The sequence below is a fragment of the Torulaspora globosa genome, chromosome 4 (genome assembly GCF_014133895.1).
Source record: "Torulaspora globosa chromosome 4, complete sequence".
Taxonomy (NCBI): domain Eukaryota; kingdom Fungi; phylum Ascomycota; class Saccharomycetes; order Saccharomycetales; family Saccharomycetaceae; genus Torulaspora; species Torulaspora globosa.
The window spans coordinates 566,946-589,039 of NC_050730.1; the positions used below are offsets into that span (position 1 = coordinate 566,946).

General features: G+C 46.2%; 14 protein-coding genes across 14 annotated transcripts; 4 read left to right on the plus strand and 10 right to left on the minus strand.

The window, feature by feature from the left end:
- Positions 1–137: 137 nt before the first annotated feature.
- TRS33 (Trs33p) lies at positions 138–926 on the plus strand (the record flags this gene model as incomplete). The annotated part of the gene is made up of 1 exon (XM_037283579.1): positions 138–926. The coding sequence occupies one exon, from the start codon at positions 138–140 to the stop codon at positions 924–926; it is 789 nt and encodes a 262-aa protein (XP_037139475.1).
- A 59-nt stretch (positions 927–985) lies between these two features.
- Positions 986–1,774, minus strand: CIM1 (mitochondrial HMG-box protein CIM1; the record flags this gene model as incomplete). The annotated part of the gene is made up of 1 exon (XM_037283580.1): positions 986–1,774. One exon carries the CDS (start codon positions 1,772–1,774, stop codon positions 986–988), a length of 789 nt encoding a protein of 262 aa, XP_037139476.1.
- A 403-nt stretch (positions 1,775–2,177) lies between these two features.
- AZF1 (Azf1p) lies at positions 2,178–4,355 on the minus strand (the record flags this gene model as incomplete). Its single annotated transcript, XM_037283581.1, has 1 exon — positions 2,178–4,355. One exon carries the CDS (start codon positions 4,353–4,355, stop codon positions 2,178–2,180), a length of 2,178 nt encoding a protein of 725 aa, XP_037139477.1.
- A 1,032-nt stretch (positions 4,356–5,387) lies between these two features.
- RPC19 (DNA-directed RNA polymerase core subunit RPC19) lies at positions 5,388–5,780 on the plus strand (the record flags this gene model as incomplete). The annotated part of the gene is made up of 1 exon (XM_037283582.1): positions 5,388–5,780. One exon carries the CDS (start codon positions 5,388–5,390, stop codon positions 5,778–5,780), a length of 393 nt encoding a protein of 130 aa, XP_037139478.1.
- Positions 5,781–5,943: 163 nt separating this feature from the next.
- Positions 5,944–7,419, plus strand: DBP2 (DEAD-box ATP-dependent RNA helicase DBP2; the record flags this gene model as incomplete). The annotated part of the gene is made up of 1 exon (XM_037283583.1): positions 5,944–7,419. The coding sequence occupies one exon, from the start codon at positions 5,944–5,946 to the stop codon at positions 7,417–7,419; it is 1,476 nt and encodes a 491-aa protein (XP_037139479.1).
- An 824-nt stretch (positions 7,420–8,243) lies between these two features.
- CEX1 (COPI-interacting protein CEX1) lies at positions 8,244–10,448 on the minus strand (the record flags this gene model as incomplete). Its single annotated transcript, XM_037283584.1, has 1 exon — positions 8,244–10,448. The coding sequence occupies one exon, from the start codon at positions 10,446–10,448 to the stop codon at positions 8,244–8,246; it is 2,205 nt and encodes a 734-aa protein (XP_037139480.1).
- Positions 10,449–10,668: 220 nt separating this feature from the next.
- CYB5 (Cyb5p) lies at positions 10,669–11,049 on the minus strand (the record flags this gene model as incomplete). Its single annotated transcript, XM_037283585.1, has 1 exon — positions 10,669–11,049. The coding sequence occupies one exon, from the start codon at positions 11,047–11,049 to the stop codon at positions 10,669–10,671; it is 381 nt and encodes a 126-aa protein (XP_037139481.1).
- A 281-nt stretch (positions 11,050–11,330) lies between these two features.
- On the minus strand, positions 11,331–11,999 carry NOP15 (rRNA-binding ribosome biosynthesis protein NOP15; the record flags this gene model as incomplete). Its single annotated transcript, XM_037283586.1, has 1 exon — positions 11,331–11,999. The coding sequence occupies one exon, from the start codon at positions 11,997–11,999 to the stop codon at positions 11,331–11,333; it is 669 nt and encodes a 222-aa protein (XP_037139482.1).
- Positions 12,000–12,142: 143 nt separating this feature from the next.
- HG536_0D03310 (nucleotide diphosphatase) lies at positions 12,143–12,820 on the minus strand (the record flags this gene model as incomplete). Its single annotated transcript, XM_037283587.1, has 1 exon — positions 12,143–12,820. The coding sequence occupies one exon, from the start codon at positions 12,818–12,820 to the stop codon at positions 12,143–12,145; it is 678 nt and encodes a 225-aa protein (XP_037139483.1).
- Positions 12,821–12,997: 177 nt separating this feature from the next.
- HG536_0D03320 (uncharacterized protein) lies at positions 12,998–14,239 on the minus strand (the record flags this gene model as incomplete). The annotated part of the gene is made up of 1 exon (XM_037283588.1): positions 12,998–14,239. One exon carries the CDS (start codon positions 14,237–14,239, stop codon positions 12,998–13,000), a length of 1,242 nt encoding a protein of 413 aa, XP_037139484.1.
- Positions 14,240–14,404: 165 nt separating this feature from the next.
- Positions 14,405–15,034, plus strand: YAF9 (YEATS domain-containing protein YAF9; the record flags this gene model as incomplete). Its single annotated transcript, XM_037283589.1, has 1 exon — positions 14,405–15,034. One exon carries the CDS (start codon positions 14,405–14,407, stop codon positions 15,032–15,034), a length of 630 nt encoding a protein of 209 aa, XP_037139485.1.
- A 136-nt stretch (positions 15,035–15,170) lies between these two features.
- On the minus strand, positions 15,171–18,539 carry HG536_0D03340 (phosphatidylinositol-3-/phosphoinositide 5-phosphatase INP52; the record flags this gene model as incomplete). The annotated part of the gene is made up of 1 exon (XM_037283590.1): positions 15,171–18,539. The coding sequence occupies one exon, from the start codon at positions 18,537–18,539 to the stop codon at positions 15,171–15,173; it is 3,369 nt and encodes a 1,122-aa protein (XP_037139486.1).
- Positions 18,540–18,829: 290 nt separating this feature from the next.
- Positions 18,830–20,671, minus strand: HG536_0D03350 (uncharacterized protein; the record flags this gene model as incomplete). The annotated part of the gene is made up of 1 exon (XM_037283591.1): positions 18,830–20,671. The coding sequence occupies one exon, from the start codon at positions 20,669–20,671 to the stop codon at positions 18,830–18,832; it is 1,842 nt and encodes a 613-aa protein (XP_037139487.1).
- A 412-nt stretch (positions 20,672–21,083) lies between these two features.
- Positions 21,084–21,842, minus strand: RGS2 (GTPase-activating protein RGS2; the record flags this gene model as incomplete). Its single annotated transcript, XM_037283592.1, has 1 exon — positions 21,084–21,842. The coding sequence occupies one exon, from the start codon at positions 21,840–21,842 to the stop codon at positions 21,084–21,086; it is 759 nt and encodes a 252-aa protein (XP_037139488.1).
- Between the last annotated feature and the right edge of the window lie 252 nt (positions 21,843–22,094).

A 22,094-nucleotide genomic window follows, 5' to 3' on the forward strand; every position in this document is an offset into this window, starting at 1 on the left:
ATGTTATAGGAGCTTGTTTGAATAGATGCTTAAGACCGACTTACGATTAATGAACAGCTGTTAACCGCGAGAGGTAAAGGAGGTAAGATAATATAAAAGACATTCTTCGCCTTCATTTGCCGCATCCAAACTTGATAATGGTTGCAGGTTCACGGACACAGCCCAGTTCTGAACAAGATGGGATGTCTGAACAGGAGCGTTTGCAGCATCAACTACAAATCTTTCAGGATTCTCTACCAAAGGTCAACCAGTTAGCATATCAAATGCTCCTAAATGAGATGGTACCGCTTGCAGTGTCTGTGGAAAACCGGCTGGCACAGACAGAGCATGTTAACAATTCCGAGACGATCGACAGTTCTGGTGATAAAGATACAGTAAGTGAGATGGTCAGAGACCTACACATAAGCCCTAAATTGGACCTGCCTTCACACAAGCTATGTCTTCAGCTATACGAAGCTGAGGAAGAAAGAAAGAAGAGGATCTTGGAAAGGTTGCGGAGCATGGGATTTCAAACAGGTAATAAGCTTTCCGAACTGCTTGTATTCAGTAATAACCCTAATTTGACATTCAAAGACATGGATCTACTAGCCATAATGAAATTCATTTGCCGCGATGTGTGGAAGCAAATGTTTGGCAAACAGATAGATAATTTGAAAACGAATCATAGAGGTACTTTCTATCTCTTCGATTACGAATACAGACCGATTCAGCCATTTGCCTTGGACGATCAGTCTACGGAAAAGGAGTTGGAAATGGTGAAGCCTTTTTTGGAGATACCAGTGGGTGTTATAAAAGGTGTTCTGTCATCGTTAGGCTATAAACAGGAGCAAGTTGTATGCTTGGCTTCGTACATCGACAGGCCTGCCGATCGTCCAAAGTCCACATTCCCAAAAGGGATCAGCTTCCACGTTCAAGTGAACAAATAGCGGTCGATATCATGAATATATAGAAGAATGCAGAATAGACGGATTTCCTAAACTGTCGCTCATTTTTTCTTGTGGAATCCGTAGGGTATTATCACATTTGTAGCCATTGTTGAAGTCTTATGTCGGTTAATTTGAAGTGTTTTGGCTCGAGCATCAACATTCATCTTCAACAGTCTGTTCAAATTGAACGAGAGCGCTTCTAACTCTCTCGCTAGTTGCAGGTCAAACTGCTGCTTCTCGAGTTCCCATTTTGTTCTGATTTCATCTTTCTGCTCGTTACTTATCTTCTTGTTCCAAACAAGGCGACACTCCCTGCACATCTTCTGGAATCTTTTGGTCAGATTCAGACGGCTTTCCTTTTCATGACTATTTCGAATTGAAATGGAGATTGCATGCCCTGCCATGATACTCCTCTTCTTCAATCTCTCTTTTCTCTCCTGGAAGCAGATGGTATCATACTTGTGTTTAAACTTATTCCTAAACAACATGTATTCGCTTATTGCTGGAGTCGGAATCTCCAAAATTCTAGCAAGTTCGTATTTCTTCAGGGCCTTGTAGTCAATCTTCGTGAAGTGAAAGAAGAAAGCATAGTAGAGCCTTTTCTTACTTGCAGACAAGAGATCCCATTCTTTCCTAATGTATCTTCTGAAGGTATTGCTTTGCTGCCCGCAGCTAAGAAGATCGCTATCCACAAAACCTTCGGAATACTTGCACAGTTCCTTCAGTTTGGACCAGTAATAATACTGGAATGCAGTAGTGGGCAAATTGTTCAGTTGCCTCTTGAAAGATCCCTTTGATCCATAAAAGATTTTGGAAAGTTGTGCTCCGAGGACATAGGATGCACGCATCGGCTATTTGACCACCAATCGAACTCTTACAGCTTAATCTCTCCGAAGCTTGAATTATAGTTGCTTAAATATCGCTACTGATGCCTTCACCTCTTTTCGCGTCTTGTTTACCTTTCGATCGTTCCTTCCTTCGTTACGCGACTGGTCTCTTACGAGATGAGTATATTCAATAAAGTACTCATAGGCAACTTCTAGTACAAAAAGCGGCCAAGCAAGACAGCTCAGTCGTCGTCCAGTAAATTCAACTCTATAGACCTCGATCTTGGACGCCATTTGTGGCTATTTAGCCCTGATTTTATATGGCTATGAAATTGCCCCAGATCAGATCCATGATGTATTATTACATGCTTGAAGAAAAATGTAGTCGTTATATATACGTAAGAAATATCACCAAAACATCGCCCTATCCCTTATAATTAACGTTCTTGAATTGAACCTGTCCCTTCGAAGTATTTCGAGAATCATCAGCGGAGTCGTCCAGCTTATCCGGTTGATCCAGCGAGAAAGTAAATCCTGTGTTTGTCACGGAAGATGCAGATGATGGGTTTGTGAGAGGTAATGCTGCCGTTTTAGGATCGGAGTTTGTTTGATTAGCTTGGGGTATGGTAGGGTACCCGTAATTTATTACCGCGTCATTCTTCAGTTCCAGTTGTGGTGAGTTCTGCTGCTGCGATGCTTGCTGTTGAGGTAGTTGCTGAGTTTTCATCGAGCCTATCTCCCTGGCCGCTAAAGGGTTTTCGAATTGGCTTTTGCTTGGAATGGCCATGGTATGGGGCGGTACTTGCTGTTGTTGCCGTAAATCGGTTTGAGTGACTCTGGTACTTCCTTTGCCTCTGCCCTTGATACCTTTGTTGGAATTCTTGTACAATGAGGCAAAATAATCGAGTAGTTCCCTCTCCTTTGGAGCCATGTTTTCGTTGGGATCCATTTCAGCCAGTTTCTGAGTTAACTCGTTCAGAGTGTTCAAGTGGAAACGATTCTGGTGGGCCTTCATGTTACCCAATTGAGTGAAGGTCTTATTGCAACCATCTAACTTACAAATAAACGGCTTCAACTTTTGATGCGTGACGATATGCGCCGCCAAATTACCCTTTCTCGAGAACCTCTTGCCGCAGAGTTCGCATTCGTAGGGTTTTTCACCTGTGTGTAGCCTTTGATGCGTGCGTAAATTACCACCCTGGGTGAACCTCTTTCCACAATATTCGCATTGGAAGGGTTTATAACCAATATGCGACCGAACATGGACCTCTAAATGTGTAGACTGTGTGAAAAAACGATGACAGTAGGGACATTCGTGTTGTTTAACACCATGAGAACCTTTTGGTTTTTCGACGCCGCCTACCAACTGGTTCGACGGCGGTAAAATATTTGAGTTTTCGTCGATCAGCAACCTCCCGTCTGCTGTTGTGGGCACTTTCTCGGTGACTCCTTTCTTTCTTGCCTGAATCATTAGCATCAGCTGATCCACTTTAGTGACACCCAATAGTGGCTTGGAGTCTTCCAACGTCGTGGCATCAGTAGGATCGAGTATGGAGTTTGGTAACTTGGAAAGCGCGTCATGTGTTGGATTAGTTATTAAATCGCTTAAGTGTTCTTTGCTGGACCTTTTTTGTCTCTTGACCTCAGGTTCATTGGGCGAAGTACCTTCCACTACTACTTCGTTGTTTGACATCGTTCCCGGACTCTGGTTTCCAACATTATACCTTTGATTATCCAAGGTGGCCCTGACCGACGAATCGCGCCTCTTGAACTGGAAATCGAAATCCTCCGGATTAAACTTCAATGAGTTGTTTCTCGAGCCCAGAAGCGACCCCGCATTGTTACTTGCAAACAAAGTATCGAAATCCTGCGGTTGCTGCGTACCTGCCGCTGACTGAGATGCACTGGCAGGTGGATTATTATACTTCAAGGGGGGTGTTGACGTGCCGCCAGACAGCGGCACCAACATAGGTGGTTTCATTGGGTTCACAGAAGACTCTCTCTTGCCCTGCTGCGCCGAGGATAGATTAGCAGGGTGGAAAAACTCCAGGTCAGGAGGCTCGTTCGGACCAAAGTAGATGGAGTTGCGATTCGACGAAGGCTGTTGCTGCCTATATTGCTGCTGCTGTTGTTGTTGAGAGTTCTGCTGTGACTGTTGCTGCTGAGGAGCCCCGCTCTTGGACGAGAAAGTTGGATTCCTGAACCGAGGTGGCATGAACGGCTCCAGCGTCTCGCTCTGTCTACGGATGGTATTAAACTGCTGCTGTGGTTGCTGCTGCTGGGCCGACGGAGGAACCGCCGGCTGGTTCGACCACAAGTTGTTAACGATGGAAAACCCTCTCCCAATCTGCGACAAATCGTTCGGCCCGCTTATCGAAGGACGCTCCGAAATATTCAGAAAAGACGAGATGGAAGCATCCGTCGAAAACCTCGGCTGCCCAAAATTCGTAAACATAGAAATCGAATCCTGTCTCGCCTGCTTTCCAGCCTCTCCGCCTGCTCGCTGTCCGCCTCCATTCGCTCCGCCGACCATCGAGTGTGGATCCTCACTCCCACTACTACCAACAACCAGATTTTTATCCTTCTCAGTGTCTCCGTTCATCACACGACTACACGCTCTGCAATACCATAAACAAACGATCCTCTTTCTTTCCTATCTTTCCTTCTTCCTTCTCGTTAAGACACAATCAACACTGCTGCTGCCCGGTCCACAACAAGGAAAGAGCTCTCTTGAAAAGGAAAGAACCCTATCGTTTGTCCCTTTCCCCTGTCTCCAGTTACCATCAAATCAATCAACTGCTAGCTAGTGGTGATTTCTCTGGTTCCCCGGTGCTTGCACCCTGTGCAGGGTAACCCCACTCCTATATATACTGAGCGATCGATCAACGCCGCAACAAGTGTAACTTGGATAAACGAAAGAACCCTGATGGGCAACGACACTTGTCATCTGTATATCTTGATCTCTTGGAGCTTCTGAGTACTTGGCATTGCGTAGTCTCGGTCATCCTAGTCGCAGGCGAAACAACTACGAAATTCAACAAAGTTCTACGGAGATATAGCATCCAAGTCTTGTGTGATATTTACATTAATTCGTTGTACTTACCATGGTTAAGCGGCCAATCTGCGCAAGACGGCAATCAATGGCGTGTCGACGAAACGACGTTCAGTTTTCCCGCCGAAACTACGCTCGCTTCGCCAGGATTTCGCTGAACCCGTTCGCTATATCTCGCGCGTTGTAGCGCTCGTAGCAGTATTCCCTTGTTGATGCCATCGGGATCTTGTGTTCCAGTGGCTGCAGACGACATAGACACCCCGTTTCTCGCATTCTCGACGTTCCATTCAACGCAGCAAGCATCTGTTCTGTCATGCCGGCGTTGTTCAGCAGCGAGAAGCTCACAAGCTGCTGTCTGGCGTCCGGCGAATCCAACACTACAAGCCTTGCCGGCCTCCAGCCTGCCAAGACCACTGTCTTCAGACCTCTTGATGGTTCTTCAACGGCTTGGCAAAAGAGCACGCCGGGTAACCTCTTCTTACGCTGCGAATCTAAAAATTGGCCAACTAACCAGGCTCATCTAGCAGAACAGCTCCGCAGAGGCAGCAGTGGGTGTGGCAGCGGTCCAGTTAGCGGTGCAGTATGGCTGAAGAAGAGACACAACCGCGCAAGAACGACGAGGCAGCCGCGGACGCGGCTGCCGAAGAGGTCGAGGACCAAGAGGACGACCTCGACAGAGAAAAGATAAAATTGCTGCCCCAGGCAACGTCGGAAGACGGTACTTGCGCGTCGTTCCAGATCACAGAAGAGGACCACACGCTTGGCAACGCTCTACGCTACATGATTATGAAGAACCCCGAAGTCGAATTTTGCGGCTACTCGATCCCGCATCCTTCGGAAAACCTGCTGAACCTAAGAATACAGACCTACGGCGGGTGCACCGCAGTGGAAGCGCTCCAGAAGGGCCTCGCAGACCTGATGGACCTCTGCGATGTGGTCGAGGACAAGTTCACGCAGCGGATTCGAGAATTGTAGATTTTAGATTTGTTAACAGTGGGCTTTTCTTTTTTGGCAGTTGAAAAATTTTTTGGCAGGCGATGCCCTCTGAGATGGCCTCTAGATAGCATATAAATACGAGGTTTGTAATGGAAGAAGAGGCTGCAATTGTGTGGTAGATCGTTGGCAGCAGGTTAGCAAGATGTCTAGAGATTCGCAATTCAATAGATCGAACTATAACTCCCGCGGTGGTGATTTCCGTGGCGGTAGAGGGTCGGACAGGAACTCTTACAATAGGGACCGGAACGGTTACGATGGTTACCAGAACAGCAGACCTTTCCAGCAGGGTCCTCAGGAGCTGGTGAGACCGAATTGGGAGGAGGAGTTGCCTAATCTGCCCACTTTTGAGAAGAACTTCTATGTGGAACACGAGAATGTGGGCAACAGGTCGGACGAGGAAGTGGCACAGTTCAGAAGGGAGAACGAGATGACGATCTCCGGTCACGATATCCCCAAGCCTATCACTACTTTCGACGAAGCGGGATTTCCCGAGTATGTGTTGAAAGAAGTCAAGGCGGAAGGGTTTGACAAGCCTACGGGAATCCAGTGTCAGGGTTGGCCTATGGCGTTGTCCGGTAGGGATATGATCGGTGTCGCGGCTACTGGTTCTGGTAAGACCCTGTCGTACTGTTTGCCTGCTATTGTTCATATCAACGCGCAGCCGCTTCTTGCGCCAGGTGACGGCCCAATCGTGTTGGTGCTAGCGCCAACTAGAGAGTTGGCAGTCCAGATCCAGAAGGAGTGTTCCAAGTTCGGCAGGTCTTCTAGAATCAGAAACACCTGTGTCTACGGTGGTGTTCCTCGTGGGCAACAGATCAGAGATCTGACCCGTGGTGCAGAGATCGTGATCGCCACGCCGGGCAGACTGATCGACATGTTGGAGATCGGTAAGACCAACTTGAAGCGAGTCACCTATCTGGTGCTCGACGAGGCTGACAGAATGCTGGATATGGGTTTCGAGCCGCAGATTAGGAAAATTGTGGATCAGATCAGGCCAGATAGACAAACTCTGATGTGGTCCGCCACTTGGCCTAAGGAAGTGAAGCAGCTGGCCAGCGACTACCTGAACGATCCAATTCAGGTTCAGATCGGTTCGTTGGAGCTGGCTGCTTCTCACAACATCACCCAGGTCGTCGAAGTGGTTACCGACTTCGAAAAGAGAGATCGTCTCGCCAAGCACTTGGACATCGCCTCCCAGGACAAAGAATCCAAGATTCTGGTCTTTGCCTCCACGAAGAGAACTTGCGATGAGATTACCAAATATCTAAGAGATGATGGTTGGCCTGCATTGGCTATTCACGGTGACAAGGACCAAAGAGAGCGTGATTGGGTCTTGAACGAGTTTAGAACTGGTAGATCGCCAATCATGGTGGCTACCGATGTCGCCGCTAGAGGGATTGGTATGTTTTTTTTTCGTCTTCATTTTTTTTCAACTACTACTAATTGTATCACTTTTGAACTAGCAACAGAGTGTTGGTGTTTTACAGGCATATTGATCATATGCTATTGCACAGTATCGGAATTTGCTTTTTCTCTCTGCACAAATGACAAGCATGCTGTTGGTCTACGGAGGAGTTATGTGACAGATAAATTTCTGGGTTTGAAGTTCCATGGTTGATCTAGTCGATTCTTGTTCTCATATGCTTCTCGTCATAATGGTGATCTTGTTGTTTGTGCCCATTTCGATCCGATGGTTTGAAAATTCCTGAAATGATAGAGTAAATGTGTCAGCTGGACTGACAGCTCTAATCTCTCAGGAATTGACTCATCGTGTGGGAAACAAATGTAAAGAGAATGAACTGTGCTAAAGTTGAAACAAAATATGAACTGTTTTGATGTCAAAATATTCATATTTAAGCCAACCTTGCTTGCGTAAATTAATCATCTTGTGATAACTCCCAGTAGTGATGATCGTAGGATTTGTACTAACCGCCATTACAGACGTCAAGGGTATCAATTACGTTATCAACTACGATATGCCAGGTAATATCGAAGACTACGTTCACAGAATTGGTAGAACCGGTAGAGCAGGTGCCAAAGGTACTGCTGTTTCCTTCTTCACTGAAGCTAACAAGGGTCTTGGTGCTTCTTTGATCTCGATTATGAGAGAAGCAAAACAGAATATTCCTCCAGAGCTGTTGAAATACGACAAAAGGTCTTATGGTGGTCATCCAAGATACGGCGGCGGTTACGGTGGTCGCGGCCGTGGCCGTGGCGGTTATGGAGGTCGCGGTCGTGGTGGTTACGGTGGTGGCCGCGGCGGCTACGGTGGAGGTCGCGGTGGATACAACAGACCAAGAGATAGTGGTTGGGGTGGCAACAGCTACTAAGCAATCAATACTCTTTCCAGTCGCTCAACTGTACTTTAGCTTTTGCAAATTATAATTCGTCTGTCTCGTCCCATTATATAAGTGTATCATATTAGAGTAACAAAGCTGATTTTTACCATTCACCGATCCACGCATCGTCGTCCTCCTCGTCATCGATGGCTTTTCGCTCTGCAGGTTTTCCTTTCTGCGGTCTCGTTGAGTTCACGGTGCTTTTCAAGCGATGGGCCCTAGACTTTGAAGATATCATACTGTTGGCCGATCTTTTAGTAGTGTTTGTGGCCGTTTTGGGTACGTTCGTCATAGTTGGAATAGACGCCTCGTTCTCTTGGATTGCTGCATCTTCATCCCAGAAATTTTGATCGTCCCACGCATCCTCATCCAAGTCTTGATTCAACTCGTCGTTCCAAAATGTTTCGACCGCAACAGGTGTTGCATTCGCACCATTCGCTGGCTTTGCATTGGTAAAGTCCCTTCCATTGTCACTATGTAAGCCATCCCACCCAGCGTCTTGTGTTCTTTCTCCATTGATTCTCCACTCATCTTCTTGAGCAGTCTTTGTCTGCTCAAGAGTTAGTTCTGGCATCGCAGTGAGCATTAACGTGTCCATGAACTGTTTCACGAGCTCAGAGTCATCCGCATTTTCATCTACTTCGCCATACTGGTCAAAATCGATGTCCTCTGCATCGAACTCGTTAGTGCTGATTTCTTGAAGAGCCTTTGCTTCATTTTCCAATTTATCCAGATATATTTGGAACAGATTTTTGGCTTTACGTCGCACAAGCGGGTCTTTATCTAGTAATCCTGGAGCGATGACAGTTAAGATCTTATTGGCAATGGTGCTGACGTCGAAAAGATCGATAGATTTAGCTAGTCCATGCAGTGCGGCCAACCTAGGCTTCGTTACAGGATCTTTCAAGGATTTCGTATAAGCAGTGGCTAAAATATTAGACCTGTTTCCTGAGGACTTAGAAAGCAGCGTTGAAATTTGCGTTATAATTATTACGGTCCAAGTTCGGATCTCAACGTCAACATCGACTTGAGTTTTTGCCAAATATCTCAAAAGTTCATTGTTTAGCTGCCGTTCGGTGATAAACGGTACAATAGTGGGAATACTTTTCAGCGTTTGTAAACGCAATGTTTTGTCGGAATCGGCCATACCTTGAATAAAGTGTGGATAAATTTTGGCAGAAATCTCATTTTTATTCAAATGCTTGCTGATCTTAGGCAAGTAGATCAGCAATAGGAACCTTATTTGTCTATCGGTTAATCCGAAACTGTCATAAATTAGTTGCTTCGAGTTATCAGGAAAGTATCCTTTCACAACGCTAACATCGAGGAAAGTGGCTAGAAGCGGGATGATTCTCGCTACTGCGGAGGCCACGTTTCCCTGGTTTGTGATGAGCCACTTGATAATATCGGTAATCTCCGGAATGATCAAACCTTCCAAGAAGTTTGGCGATGAGTTGTGGTATAAATCTCTGTTTTCAAAGAAGGAGTTTTGCAGATGTGTCATTGCGACCAATTTTTCCTGTGGCTCCTTGATATGAAGCTCTTTCAGATGCTGATAAACTTCGATCAAAGGGTTCAATTTCCACGTCTCCGTGGACTGTAATTTGTTCATGAAGCTTCTAATAGTTGATTTCCCCGCGGCCAAAGCCTGCAATGACGTCTGCCAATCCTTGGGCACCATGGTTCTCCCACCAAAGATCTGGCTGATTAGACTGCTCAACTGTATGGCGTCAATTTTTCTGTAATTTCTCTCCGACGGACTAGAGTTTCCAACAAGACTTGAATAAGCAGAGACTCTATCCAAGAACTGATCTGGATCATCTATTTCGGTAACTCTGGCACACAGTTCAAGCCCAAACAGTAACCACTGCCCTTTAGAGTCGATGAAGATGGATCCTTTGCCTATTGTCCCAAGCACAAAGGAGTCCAAGAACTGCAAAGTGGTCATGATCTGATAGATTCCCAGTTCCAACGACTCTGCATTTCTTCGCAGAGATGCAATCTCGTCCCAAGGAAACGGTATGACACGTTCAGTGATGATGAACGTCGATTGTGGATCAGAGTCAAAGATCTCCAAAACGCCACAAAGCCCAGGAATCTTCAAAACCTTCGATTTATGAATGGCATTGGCAATTAACGACTCATTCTGCGGTGATCTGATGGCTTTAAAAGCAGTGATCGGCAACGAATCTGACTTTCGTAAACCATTGAAAGCTTGCCACAGGTTGCTCTCATAAACCGGCTTCTCTTCCAGAGTATACGGAAACTGGAAGTTCGATAGCGATTTAAACAGGTTAATGAAACTCATACTGCTCCGTTCGTCCAACTGACTCTCTGTTTCACCGGTGATAACGCAAGAGTTGATCTAAGCAATGACAACAATGAAGAGGCCCTGTAGAGAGTAAACCTCACATGACTGGCTCTCGTCCTGTTAAATTATAACTAAATGGCTAATAGATACGTTCTATCTACTGATGATGTGGTTCTATAGTACAGTGGAAGAATAGAAAGATGGACAACCGCATATCTCACAAGTTGTTGGCAAAGTAGTAAGCGACGACAAAGAACACGATGGCACATGCAATGACCAGTTTACCACTTCCTTCGCCTCCAGTAGTGTGGCTGCCCTGAGCAGACGTCTCTGGAGTATCAACTTCGACTGGCTTGCTGTTGATGTCGACTCTGCCGACACACAAACCGTTCAAAACTTTCAAAGCCTCTTCGGAATGGCCAATGTCTCTGAACGGATCGCTAGCATCCTGTCCGGCTAGATCGAGAATGATCTCGTCACCACCTGGATGCTCGTCCAAAAATTTGGTGACATCGTAGACCTTGCCATCGACGACAATCCAGATATCTTCGGCAGAGTTGTGTTCGGCGATTTGTTGGTAGGTGTAGACGTTGGACATTGCAGTTGGGCTTTCTGAGCGATAGTGTTCGGTTAAGCAAACTTTAAGCTTGTATCTCAAACTCTTTGAGCTTGATCTGTTGTAGATATATATGTAAATATACGTTCGATGTCCTGTAAAGACCGACAAACGACAGCGAGACGAATCCTACCTATTATACGAGTCGTTTATCCAACGGCTTGGTCCAACAAGCGAAAGAAGCGATAACTGCGCGACGATCACGAGGCGACGCAAGGCTTTAATATACAAATTTTATCGATTACTTAGAGCGACGAGGAATTTCACCACGTGAATTGGATGCCAGCCTTGTCGAGTTGGCGCATCCTCTCGTCGTGTTTGGCTTTGGCTTTCTCTTTCAGCTGGTCTGCGGATTTCTTGACAGCTGTGTGCTGGAAGGCTCTCTTCCTGTACTTGTACAGTTTTTCAATCTTGGAGCCTTTTGGTAGAAGACGTACCTGCAGCAGATGTCCCATGATCAGATAGTTATTCATTGTCTCTTGGGCAACCCTGGCGTCGTCCTTGTTGGCGAATTCGACGAAACCGTAATGTCTAGAGTTCCCGCTCTTTTTGTTGCGTGCCAGCCTCACCTCCTTCAAGTCGCCAAACTGCGAAAAGTACTTACTGAGTTCTTTTTCATGGAAACCGTGGGGCAGTCTGCTCACGTAGATGATCGCAGAATACTCGGTCGAGCTGCTGTCCTTGTTGCTGGAGCTCTTTTGGTTTTTCTTTTTGAGATCTAGCTTTTTGATCTTGTGTGTCGACCCGTTTTCGTCCTCATCGCCCGACGAAAGGCCTTCGATGTCGTCGTCATCTGAATCAGCGGCCGATTCGTCTGATTCATCGGACTGCGAAGCTGCAACGCTCGTGAGCTCCTTTTCGGCATTCTCTGTCGCTTCTTGCGGCTCCTGCTCTAGCTTTTTCGAGGCCTTCTTCGACACCTTCTTGACCATCGTGTGAGTGTCCCGACTGGCTACGATCTTGGTGCTGGCACCCTCAGATTGGTCAGCTAATAAGCTGTCTGGGTCGAGATGAGATGAGCACCGTATACCGAAAAATTTTGCATCGCGTCATACGACTCTCGTGCTTAATGCAGCTAGCTATTCAGCTCTTGATAGATGGCTTGGAAGGTCCTGTTCAGTGGTAAGCCGACGACGTTGTTGTAGTCGCCGTTGATTGTCTTTATTACGATACCACTGATGCCCTGGATCATTAGTCCTCCGGCTACCGCAACGCCTTCACCGCTCTCGACGTACTCTTCGAGCAGCTCGATTGGTATCTGGCCATCGCAATACAGCTCTGTGATCTCGTGGAAAGGATCACGTATGTCGTAGTTCTTGCCGTCCCGCCACCGGATTACAGTGACCGCTGTTGCGACTCTCAGCGGGTGACCTTTGTCGGAGTAACAAAATTTCTTCAGATTGGCCAATTGAGCATCCTTGGTGCCTGGCTTTTCATAGATGATATTATCCGTGTCAATCACAATCGTATCTGCACATATGATCAGTTTTTCCTTGGGGTCTTTCGCATCATTCTGGGCCTCCAGATCTTTGGCGATCCCTTGTGCTTTGCAGAAGGAAGTGTCACGAACGTAGCGGATCGGATCGTTCCTGTAGAGAGCCTTATCCAAGTCCTCTTCAAATGACGGCTTCATAAGCTTCAAGTCGCGGAGCCCCATGACATCGTGGAGGATCTGATATCTTCTAGGCGATGAACTTGCCAAAATTACATCAAACTTGTTTTGTATTTGCTCGGATATGGTAGTCGATGGCATGTCAGTGAAAAGGACGGTTCGCAAGCTTCCAATGAAGGTGACTTATGTAGTTTCCTTTCTTCGAGCTCAGGCTAGCTTGTTATTTAGCCGAGAATGGCTAGCTCACATATATTATACATCTTACGAAAACCCAAAACTAAACAGAGCGCAGAAGTGAGACGTGAAATCATTAAGATCCTAAATCCGCTCAACCTTGTCCAAAACAATACGATCACGTATTTTGTAAATCTTCTCAAAATGTTTATCCTCGTCCTGCTCGAGCTCTGGCGCATCATCCATTACCACTTCAGTCGATTCTGAGTACTTTGCTGAGTCGATTTCATCTTCCTGAGTGCTGGAAGCATCCAAAGCACCGTTGTTACTATTTTTCTTCGCAGTCACAGGCTCATTTGGGAACGCCAGCTCTGTGCCCACCAACTTCTTCCATTTACCCTCATAAAGTTGATCGCCAACTCTGAATAGAGGCGCCTCAGTCTCCAATCCAGAGTATTGCAAAGTGGCTGTTCTATCAATCTCCGACTTCTCTCTATAATTACTGCTTGGAATATCGACACTCACATACACCGTTTCCATTTGACGTTCTTCGAATGGCGCTTCGATGTTACCGCTGCCCGCTGCCGCCTCCAGTCTCATCTTCATGTCGGCATCTGAGCCAGCCTCCTGCGCATTTCTGTAATCCCAGTTCATCTCTTCGCCCTTGCTCAAGAATTCAACGTTCCCATTCATAGTCATTCTCCATTTCCTGCGCTCAAAGGGCACATCTTCTGCTTCAGCCTGATAGGTACTCTCGACGTCGAGTTCGTACTTGTCTAGTGAACAACTTCCGCTTCTAATAATTGTGCCATCCTCATCCAATGGCTCCCTCCAGTTAGCAAATCCTAGTAAATTCATCCCCAATGCAGCCTTCGCTGCAGCGTGAGTCACCAAAAGAATCGTCTCGACATTCGGATATTGTTTCTCTACCTGTGCGATGAAGAGCGGCCAAAACTTACCACACCTCAGAAACAGATCTTGCTCAGTCTCACCTTTGCTACTGGGTATAATCTGCGATTCCCAATGCGGATCTATCTTACCGGGGAAGAAGTTCTGTAAGACGTCCAAAGGTGCGGCCACGGGAATTACAGGCCTATCGGGTCTGTACCATTCACCTATGCCTCGCTCAACCAGGATGGGCAACTCCAATATGTCTCCGATGGGTTCGCTTGTCTGCAGACAGCGATAGAACGGTGAAGAGAAAAGCAGTTCCGGTTGATTCTCTAGTGAGAGTATGTAGTGCGCCAGCTCCTTAGACTGGTGTAAGCCGTGCTCTGCCAAAGGCACGTCACTATCTATTCCGGTTGGTGGCAATGGATGCGGGCCCTGAGCTAGCCAGTTCGATCTATAACCATGTCTCGCTATATAAATGGTTTTGACCACCATGTCTCAGCAGCTATCAGATCTTTGAAGTTGCCGATAGAAGATCTATTCGGTGCCAGTTTTTTCAATAGTGGATGGTTCTTGTCGAAGCTCTATGTAGATCAGTAAAAAACTTGAAGTAGGCAGCTTATAAGAAGCAGACTTTAGTTGCGAAAACTGGGAGATAAGATGCCACCAGGTGTTAGCAAGAGGATCAAGACGCTGTCTGTTTCGAGACCTATCATATATGGTAATACTGCTAAAAAGTTTGGTGAAGTGAGGCCGCCTAACGCTCCTGCTGAACACACACATCTGTGGACCATCTTTGTCAGAGGACCGCAGAACGAAGACATCTCGTACATTATTAAGAAAGTTGTTTTCAAGCTACACGACACATATCCCAATGCCACACGAACGATAGAGGCTCCGCCCTTCGAGTTGACGGAGACAGGATGGGGGGAGTTTGAGATAAATATCAAGATTCACTTTGTCGATGAAGCTAATGAAAAGATGGTGAGTTTCTATCATCATTTGAGACTTCATCCGTATTACAACATCAAGTGGGAGCCACAGAAGCCTAATGACGAGATTTCATCGATATTTTACGATGAATTGGTATTCAATGAGCCAAATGAAGAGTTCTTTAAGATTTTGATGAGCAGGCCAGGGAGCTTGTTGCCCTCCAATAAGACTGAAACTTGTGTCTTCTCGAAGCAACTTGAACAGGAAGAAATAGACCGGATAAATATGGGAATTGATAAGGTGGATGAGGAGATCAAAGAACTGAAGGAAAAAATTGCAAAGCAACTGGGGAACTAGCATAAAAGATGGACCGTCGGTCTGTTGCGGATCATTGAGTCTCGTCGTGCGGGCTCGTTAGGAAGACGTATTTATGAATGTATGCTGAAAAGTTTGTACTATAGGTGATCAACAAAAGCGCTCAGCCAGACAAAGGCTATTTAGGGGTCAGAGGCTTCCATGAGTTCATGGTCAGACTCTCCAATTCTGGTTTCTTGAGCGGCTTGGCTGGAGCTATTTTCTTCTTTGGAGTTCCTGGCTCGAGGACCTCTGTGCTGGATGTATTCGCATTTGCAGGACCTGAGGTCTCCGTAAAAGGGGGAGAAGGCGACGCTGAAACTGGTGTTTCTATTCTGAAGTTCTTTCTCGGAGCGGGTACCTCGATATTTGGTATGCTTGGTGTTGATGATCGACTTGTGTTTTTAGGCGTCAGCACGGTCTCGTTAAATCCTGGTGGGAGTGGCTTCCTTGGTTGTGGGACAGGAGGAGGAGCTGAGTGCGAGTGACGTCTACTCAGAGATTGCATATTTTCCTTGTCGCCCGCCTTTTTAACTTCTTCCTCAGATTCTCCTACAGGTTTCGATGATGCTAAGGATCTTGGTGCTGGAGGTGGAGGGGGGCGTAGTCTAGGCTTGGCGCCCTCGGTAGACGAACTTGTGCCACTTCTTCTCATTGGTTGTAATGTTTCGGATGATAAGGATGATGACGATGAAACTGGTGACAGTATTCTTTCAGGTGCATCGGGGAAATCAAGTAGCGTCACGCTAGTTGGCGGATCCAATGAGCGACGTCTCTTGGCAGTCTTTTCCTTCTCCATTGCAATATCGATCAAAAGATTATCACGCTTGTCTAGTTCTTCGGGATGAGCAGCCTTATAATCGTTATACAAACGCTTAGTCAAATCCAGTTTAACAGCTTCGTTTGTGTAAGTAACCTTTGCCCGATACGCAGCGTAAACAGGCTTATGATCACTAATGAGGAGAGGTGCATCAGCATACGCCAAGGGATGCAAGTTATCACCCTTATAGATAATTCTATCCGTCCAAGAAGGTGTTCTGGCCTTCTCAGAGCTATCATAATTGTCCGTTCCATGATCAAACTTGTAAGTTGGGCGAAATTTTAAGGTCGGCTCCCTGAAATCTTGGAAGATAACACCAGAGTTGATCTCCCGGGTTAATTGGTCATAGCGTAGAAGTCGGTCTATGTAGCCCTCCTCCCTGGAAGTTAGTTCCCTTCTCACGTCTTCATTTGAAAGAGAAATTCTATAATTGAGATCCCCCAACCAAAAGATAGAATCATGATGAGGTATAGTCTTGGATCTCGTGAAGCTAATCCCCTTGATGATGCTCTCGTAATCGTTTCGACGCTCGTCTATGTTGTTGATTCCTGCGGAGAGGTGAGCGTTCACAAAACAGAATGACGTGTCTCCATATTCAAATCTTATAGCGACAGCACCTTTATTACCAGTAATTCCACCAAAACCAGTTTTCTTATTTGCACCTTCAACCTGCCTGACCAAATTAGCCTTATCCCCTTTGACAAATAAAAGAATGATCAGTGAAGACATCTGTTCCACCCTCAAGAGCAAGTATTTTTCGTCAAACTGGTTCAAGCACTTGCTTACCATGTTTTCCCAGAAAGAGCCTTTGGAGTAGTCTGCATTCAAGATTGAGCCTGCAGTGAGTTCAATCACTTCTTGCAAACCCAAGACCACTATATCAGGTTTGAACTTATCGCCAATCGGAAATAACCACTTGGATAAGTCGGCATGCCGTGAAGTACCATTGACATTATAGGTACCGACCAAAAGATTGATCGACGATTGCGAAGTAAATCGATCTGATAGTTCCAGAAGCCTCGATGTCACGAATTCATTTATTGGGTCATATAGCTGAACACACTGTTGATGCGGTAACCTACCTAACAAGGCATCAATATTCTGCTGCTTCCCTTTATCCATGAAGTTATTAATATACATCCTGCTAACCGATTTAGTAGCGTCTGATAAGGCTCCAGCAAAGGACATTTTGCCCTTCCTGGAGAAAGATGACTTCAATGCGTTTGTACCTGTATAAATTTGGGATATTTGGTCACCATGATCTGCCCAGAGAGTATTGTGTTTCAAAACGAAGTCATCTGAATCCGTGTAAGACCCCGTATCTAGCAAATGGAAATCCTCCAGGAATGTTTTGAATACAGCAAGTGAAATGATCTGCTGCACCAAGTTGGTTCTGTCCAAACAATCCAAGCAGTTGGTTCTGAAGATGCCCTGCTGCTCTGAAATGGTTTTCTTCTCCTTCACATCGTAGGAAAAGTACCCAGCGACCATCAAAGAATCTAAAATCTTAGGTATCAATTTGCCGGCCGCTGAGAAACCTTCCTGGGCGGTCTCCCTGTGGAAGTCGAAATCCGTGAAAAAAACGTTGTGGTTCATTTTCAGTTTCTTGGACTTCGTGATATGAGCTCTGTATCTCTGTGAAAGTTCAGCCTCGGAAGCTTTCGTTGAAAGAAGATTTATGACATGGACTGGACCATATTGATCAATCAACTTAATGAAATGCTCATCAAAAATTGGTTGAGTAGCCTCCATAGATCTTGTTATCTGCACCTTTGGATTCAGAAGAGAAGTGTCCTGCTCCCAAAAAACCGGTATGCTGCCTCTTATCTGCGTGAAGGCATAGCAGTACTGAGAAGAATACATTATCAGCTCGGTTTCTACAAAGTTCGCCACATTTCCTTCATCGTCGACTCCTCGAGCATTAAATCGCGTTCCTGCTCTTTTCCAGCTTTGTTTCGAAATCACTGTCATGGCGACTTTTAACTTCTTGATGTACGTGACAAAAGTTTCCGCAAAGCCGCGGATGACAGTAGTCAAGAATCCTTCTTCGTCCAAAATTTGCTTCAGGTTCGCATCAAGTCTATCTCTATAAGTAATAATCTCTTGCATGAGAAAGGAATTCCACATGTACTCCTCCTGGAAGTTATCTGCACTGAGAGAGTATTCGCTAAATCCGCGCTGCTGTAAATTTGAGGTCAAATCAAAATCAGAGCTATAGTAAAAAGAGCCATTCGATAATAACTTTCTAAGCTCGTAACACGGGTGTCTTGGTAACGCCTCCTGAAACTCTGGCGAGTCTTTGTGCATGCGTTCTGCGTCTGTCATAGCAGGGTATCCTGATGATTCTATTTCGACAAAATCCCAGCGTCCATCGTTGAGACAAAAGAAATCAACAGCAAAGATCTTGTTTGCAGTCTCTCCCGGTATAGGCTGGGCCACCTTCGACTTACCTGTGATCGTCCCTACAAAAATCAATCCTTCGATCTCAATAAGCCCAATGAAGCCGTGAATTTCATGGTTTGAAAGTCTCTTGAAGCCCTGGTTGTTCAGATCATTCTTTGGTACAAGCTCAATAGCACAACGGGGTCTATTAGACACATCCTCGCCGACTGATTTCAAGATTAACGCATAGGACTGCGAGACAATAGCAATCCTCCGTTGCGGCTTCTGAGATAACAATATAATCATGCGCCAATGATCCCGGTTAGAAAAGTTAGCAACTGAATTATTGAGAAGTTCCTTATGCTTTGATTTTACAAGGATCACTTTCCTGCAGAAACTTCAACTTTCACCAGTTTTCCTCACCAGCGTCGTCGCTCCCTGCCTGTCGCTTCTATTGAAAAATCGAACTGACAGTCGAATTGAAGAAAGTTTTGAACACTAAACGAAGTCATAAACTCGGCTTAAATATTTGATCTTGATTGTAGATAAATATATATGTCTTTGATGCTGATATATGCTGCTTTTAGCGAGCGCTCTTATGCAGCTCCTGCCGCTTTGGCACCCGAATTTGGCAAAGCAACTTCACCGGATTGGATGATGTTGTTCACGGTGGAGAAAATGGCCTTGATGGAAGCATCGCCGACGTCTTCAGAGACGCCAACACCCCATTGGTAAGCGACTTCGTTGTCAGTATCACGTCTGTAGGACAGCAAGACGTAGGATGCTGCTTGAGTGGAAGAGCCGGAGCCCAACGAGTGCTCGGTGTAGTTTGCGACACCGAGTTTGACGTTCAACAAGTTGGACAACGCGTCGACCAAAGAAGAGATTGGACCGTTACCTGAGCCTTGGATGTCGTAAACGTTACCACTGATGGAAACTTGACCAGTCAAGTTTCTGCGCTCAGCACCCTCCTTCTCGACGTTGTAGTCGATCAGGGCGATTTCGTTGTGAAGTTCGTTGTTGTAGTTGTAAGTCTCCTTGAAGAGCTTGGTGATTTCCTCAGACTTCAATTCCCTGCCGAGGGAGTCTGCCTCATTTTGAACAGCTGTAGAGAACTCGATTTGCAAGTTTCTTGGCAAGTCAAGACCAAGAGATCTCAAGATGATCCAAGCGGCACCACCCTTACCGGATTGCGAGTTGACTCTGATGACAGCTTCGTAATCACGACCGATATCCTTTGGATCCAAAGGCAAGTATGGGATGGCCCAGGTTTGGTCACCTTGGGCACGTCTCTTTTCCTGCAGAGTGAAACCCTTCTTAATGGCATCCTGGTGGGAGCCAGAGAACGCACAGACCACAAGATCTCCGCCGTAAGGAGCCCTTGCTGGCACTGGGATCTTGTTACAGCGTTCAACAATCTCGATTAGAGAAGTCATATCGGAGAAATCTAAGTTTGGGGAGACACCTTGCGTGTACATGTTCAACGCCACAGTGACAAGATCAACGTTACCAGTACGTTCACCATTGCCAAACAAGCAACCCTCAACACGGTCAGCGCCGGCTAGAACACCCAACTCAGAAGCGGCAACACCACAACCACGGTCGTTGTGGCAATGGGTCGAAATACAGACCTTCTCACGCTCACTGATGTGAGTCGAGAAGTATTCGATCTGGTCAGCATACACGTTTGGAGTAGTCATTTCCACGGTGGCGGGCAAGTTGAAGATGATAGGGTTTTCCTCAGTGGGCCCCCAGGCAGCCTTGACGGCCTCGCAAATCTCAAGGGCAAACTCCGTAGGAGTATCACTAAACGTCTCTGGAGAAAACTGGTAAGACCAACGGGTAGCCTGCTGGCTTGGATCGTCCTTCGTCAACTGCCTCACTAGCTTGGTAGCTTCCACTGCCTTCTTGATCGCCTCTTCCCGGGACATGTTAAACACAACGTCACGGAACAGATCGCTCGTTGCCAAATAAATGTGGATCGTGGCTCTCTTGGCACCGGTCAAAGATTCCACGGTCCTTCTGATTAGATGTTCACGGGATTGAACAAGACATTGGATGTTTACATCATCTGGTGCATTTTCAACCGCGTATCTAGTAAAATCAAAGTCTGTTTGCGACGCTGACGGAAAAGACACCTCAATCTCCTTAAATCCAATCTCTAACAACTTGTGAAAATATTCCTTCTTTTGTTCCACCGACATTGGATCCGGGAGAGCTTGATTACCGTCTCTGAGATCTGTCGAAAGCCAACGAGGTGCCTTGGTAATTGTTCTATCTGGCCATTGTCTGTTGGAAATCTTTGGAGCTTGGAAAGTCTTGTATTTAGCGGAAGGATCCTTGAGCATATTCTTATACGCTAGCTTAACGCTAGGTATAGATTTCGATACCTTACCAGCATGTTCTGCTAAGGCAGCTAGAGTCTGACGGAAAAACATACTTGGCTTCCTCAGAATTTTAATTCTACTTAGCAATCACCAAGGGAAAGTTCAATGGCAGATTAATTGGTTTATATACAACTTCGAGAAATATCGAATTAATAGTTACCTGTATTAAGTGTATGACTAAATGCTTAAAAGAAATTATTACAGAAAAATTTTTCGCCCTGGAGATTAACCAGCGTCAGTAAAGAAAAAAAAAATTGGCAGTCGCTGGCGTGAGTAGTGTCATAGTAATGAGTCATAATAATGACCGGACCTTGAACGCGGAGGAGATGGGGCTAGCGAGGACAGAAATGGTGGTACTATTACTATTCGCCGCCAGGTTCGCCAGGCTTTTTTTTTCCGTTCCGTAGATCCAAAAAAATTAGTTGTTAAATGCAATTGATCGATGAGCCGCTTTTAGTCCATGTCAAGTTCTATATCTTCTGCTCCTCTTTTCAGAGGCGCACACGGGCAATGCACTGCCCGTCGATGAGGCCTTCTTTAGAGCTGGTCCCTGGCTCTTGCGCTTGAATTTTGCAACTAGTGCTTTACCCTTGCTTAGAAGTCCGAGAGGCCCTTTGTTCTGCGTAGTGACTGCAGAACCGGCTCTAGAGCTCGAGGTGCTAGTGCTCGAAGTGCTGACGGAAGCACCGTTCTTGGTAGCGTCGGAGGCGGTGAGCGACCGCTTAAGGGCCAATTGATCAGCTCGCTTTCGGTCGAGCGGGCTCTTCGGAAAGCAGTCCGTCTCGCCATCGACCGCCACCGCTGGCAGCCTAGAGTTTACGTGCCGCACAAACTGTCTGTACGCGTCGGACATCAAGTTCAGCGTATGCTGTCGAGCCTTGAGCACGATATCTCTACTGGGGATGATGCTGTCGACGTACCAGTCCATGTACGCCTTCCTGATGTCCTCGGGCAAGTTGCACTCCATCGGAGCGTTCACTTTAATGAAATTCTCGTATATCGCGGTGTTCCATCTAACAAAATCAAAAGTCGCTCCATCCACGTTGTTCAAATAGTAATTGCAGCTTTTCCAAAACTCGTAGTTCTCCTCACAATGCGACCTCACCAGGAACGCTACGAAATTCGTGATGTTAAACGGCGAATCACTGTCCGCCGCAGCGTCATCCGCATCTGTCTGCGATAGCAGGTCCTCTAAGCTGGGTGCCTGTAAATGTCGTGCCATCGCCTCACGCACTTAACCACCGATGCGGTTCCAAAACCTACTGCGACTATACGATGCAGTTGATTCCCTAAAGGTCCGATCAACGTACAAACTCACCGAACGGCGCAAGCAAGAAACAACGAAAAACTTCCTCTATCACTTCCACTTCCACGTCCTCTTCTGCTATCAGCGACCGTGGGGCAGACAAACTTAAACAAAGCCAAGTTTGCAACTACCGAGTGCTTCCTTCCTTTCCTTTTCCGTTTCCTATAC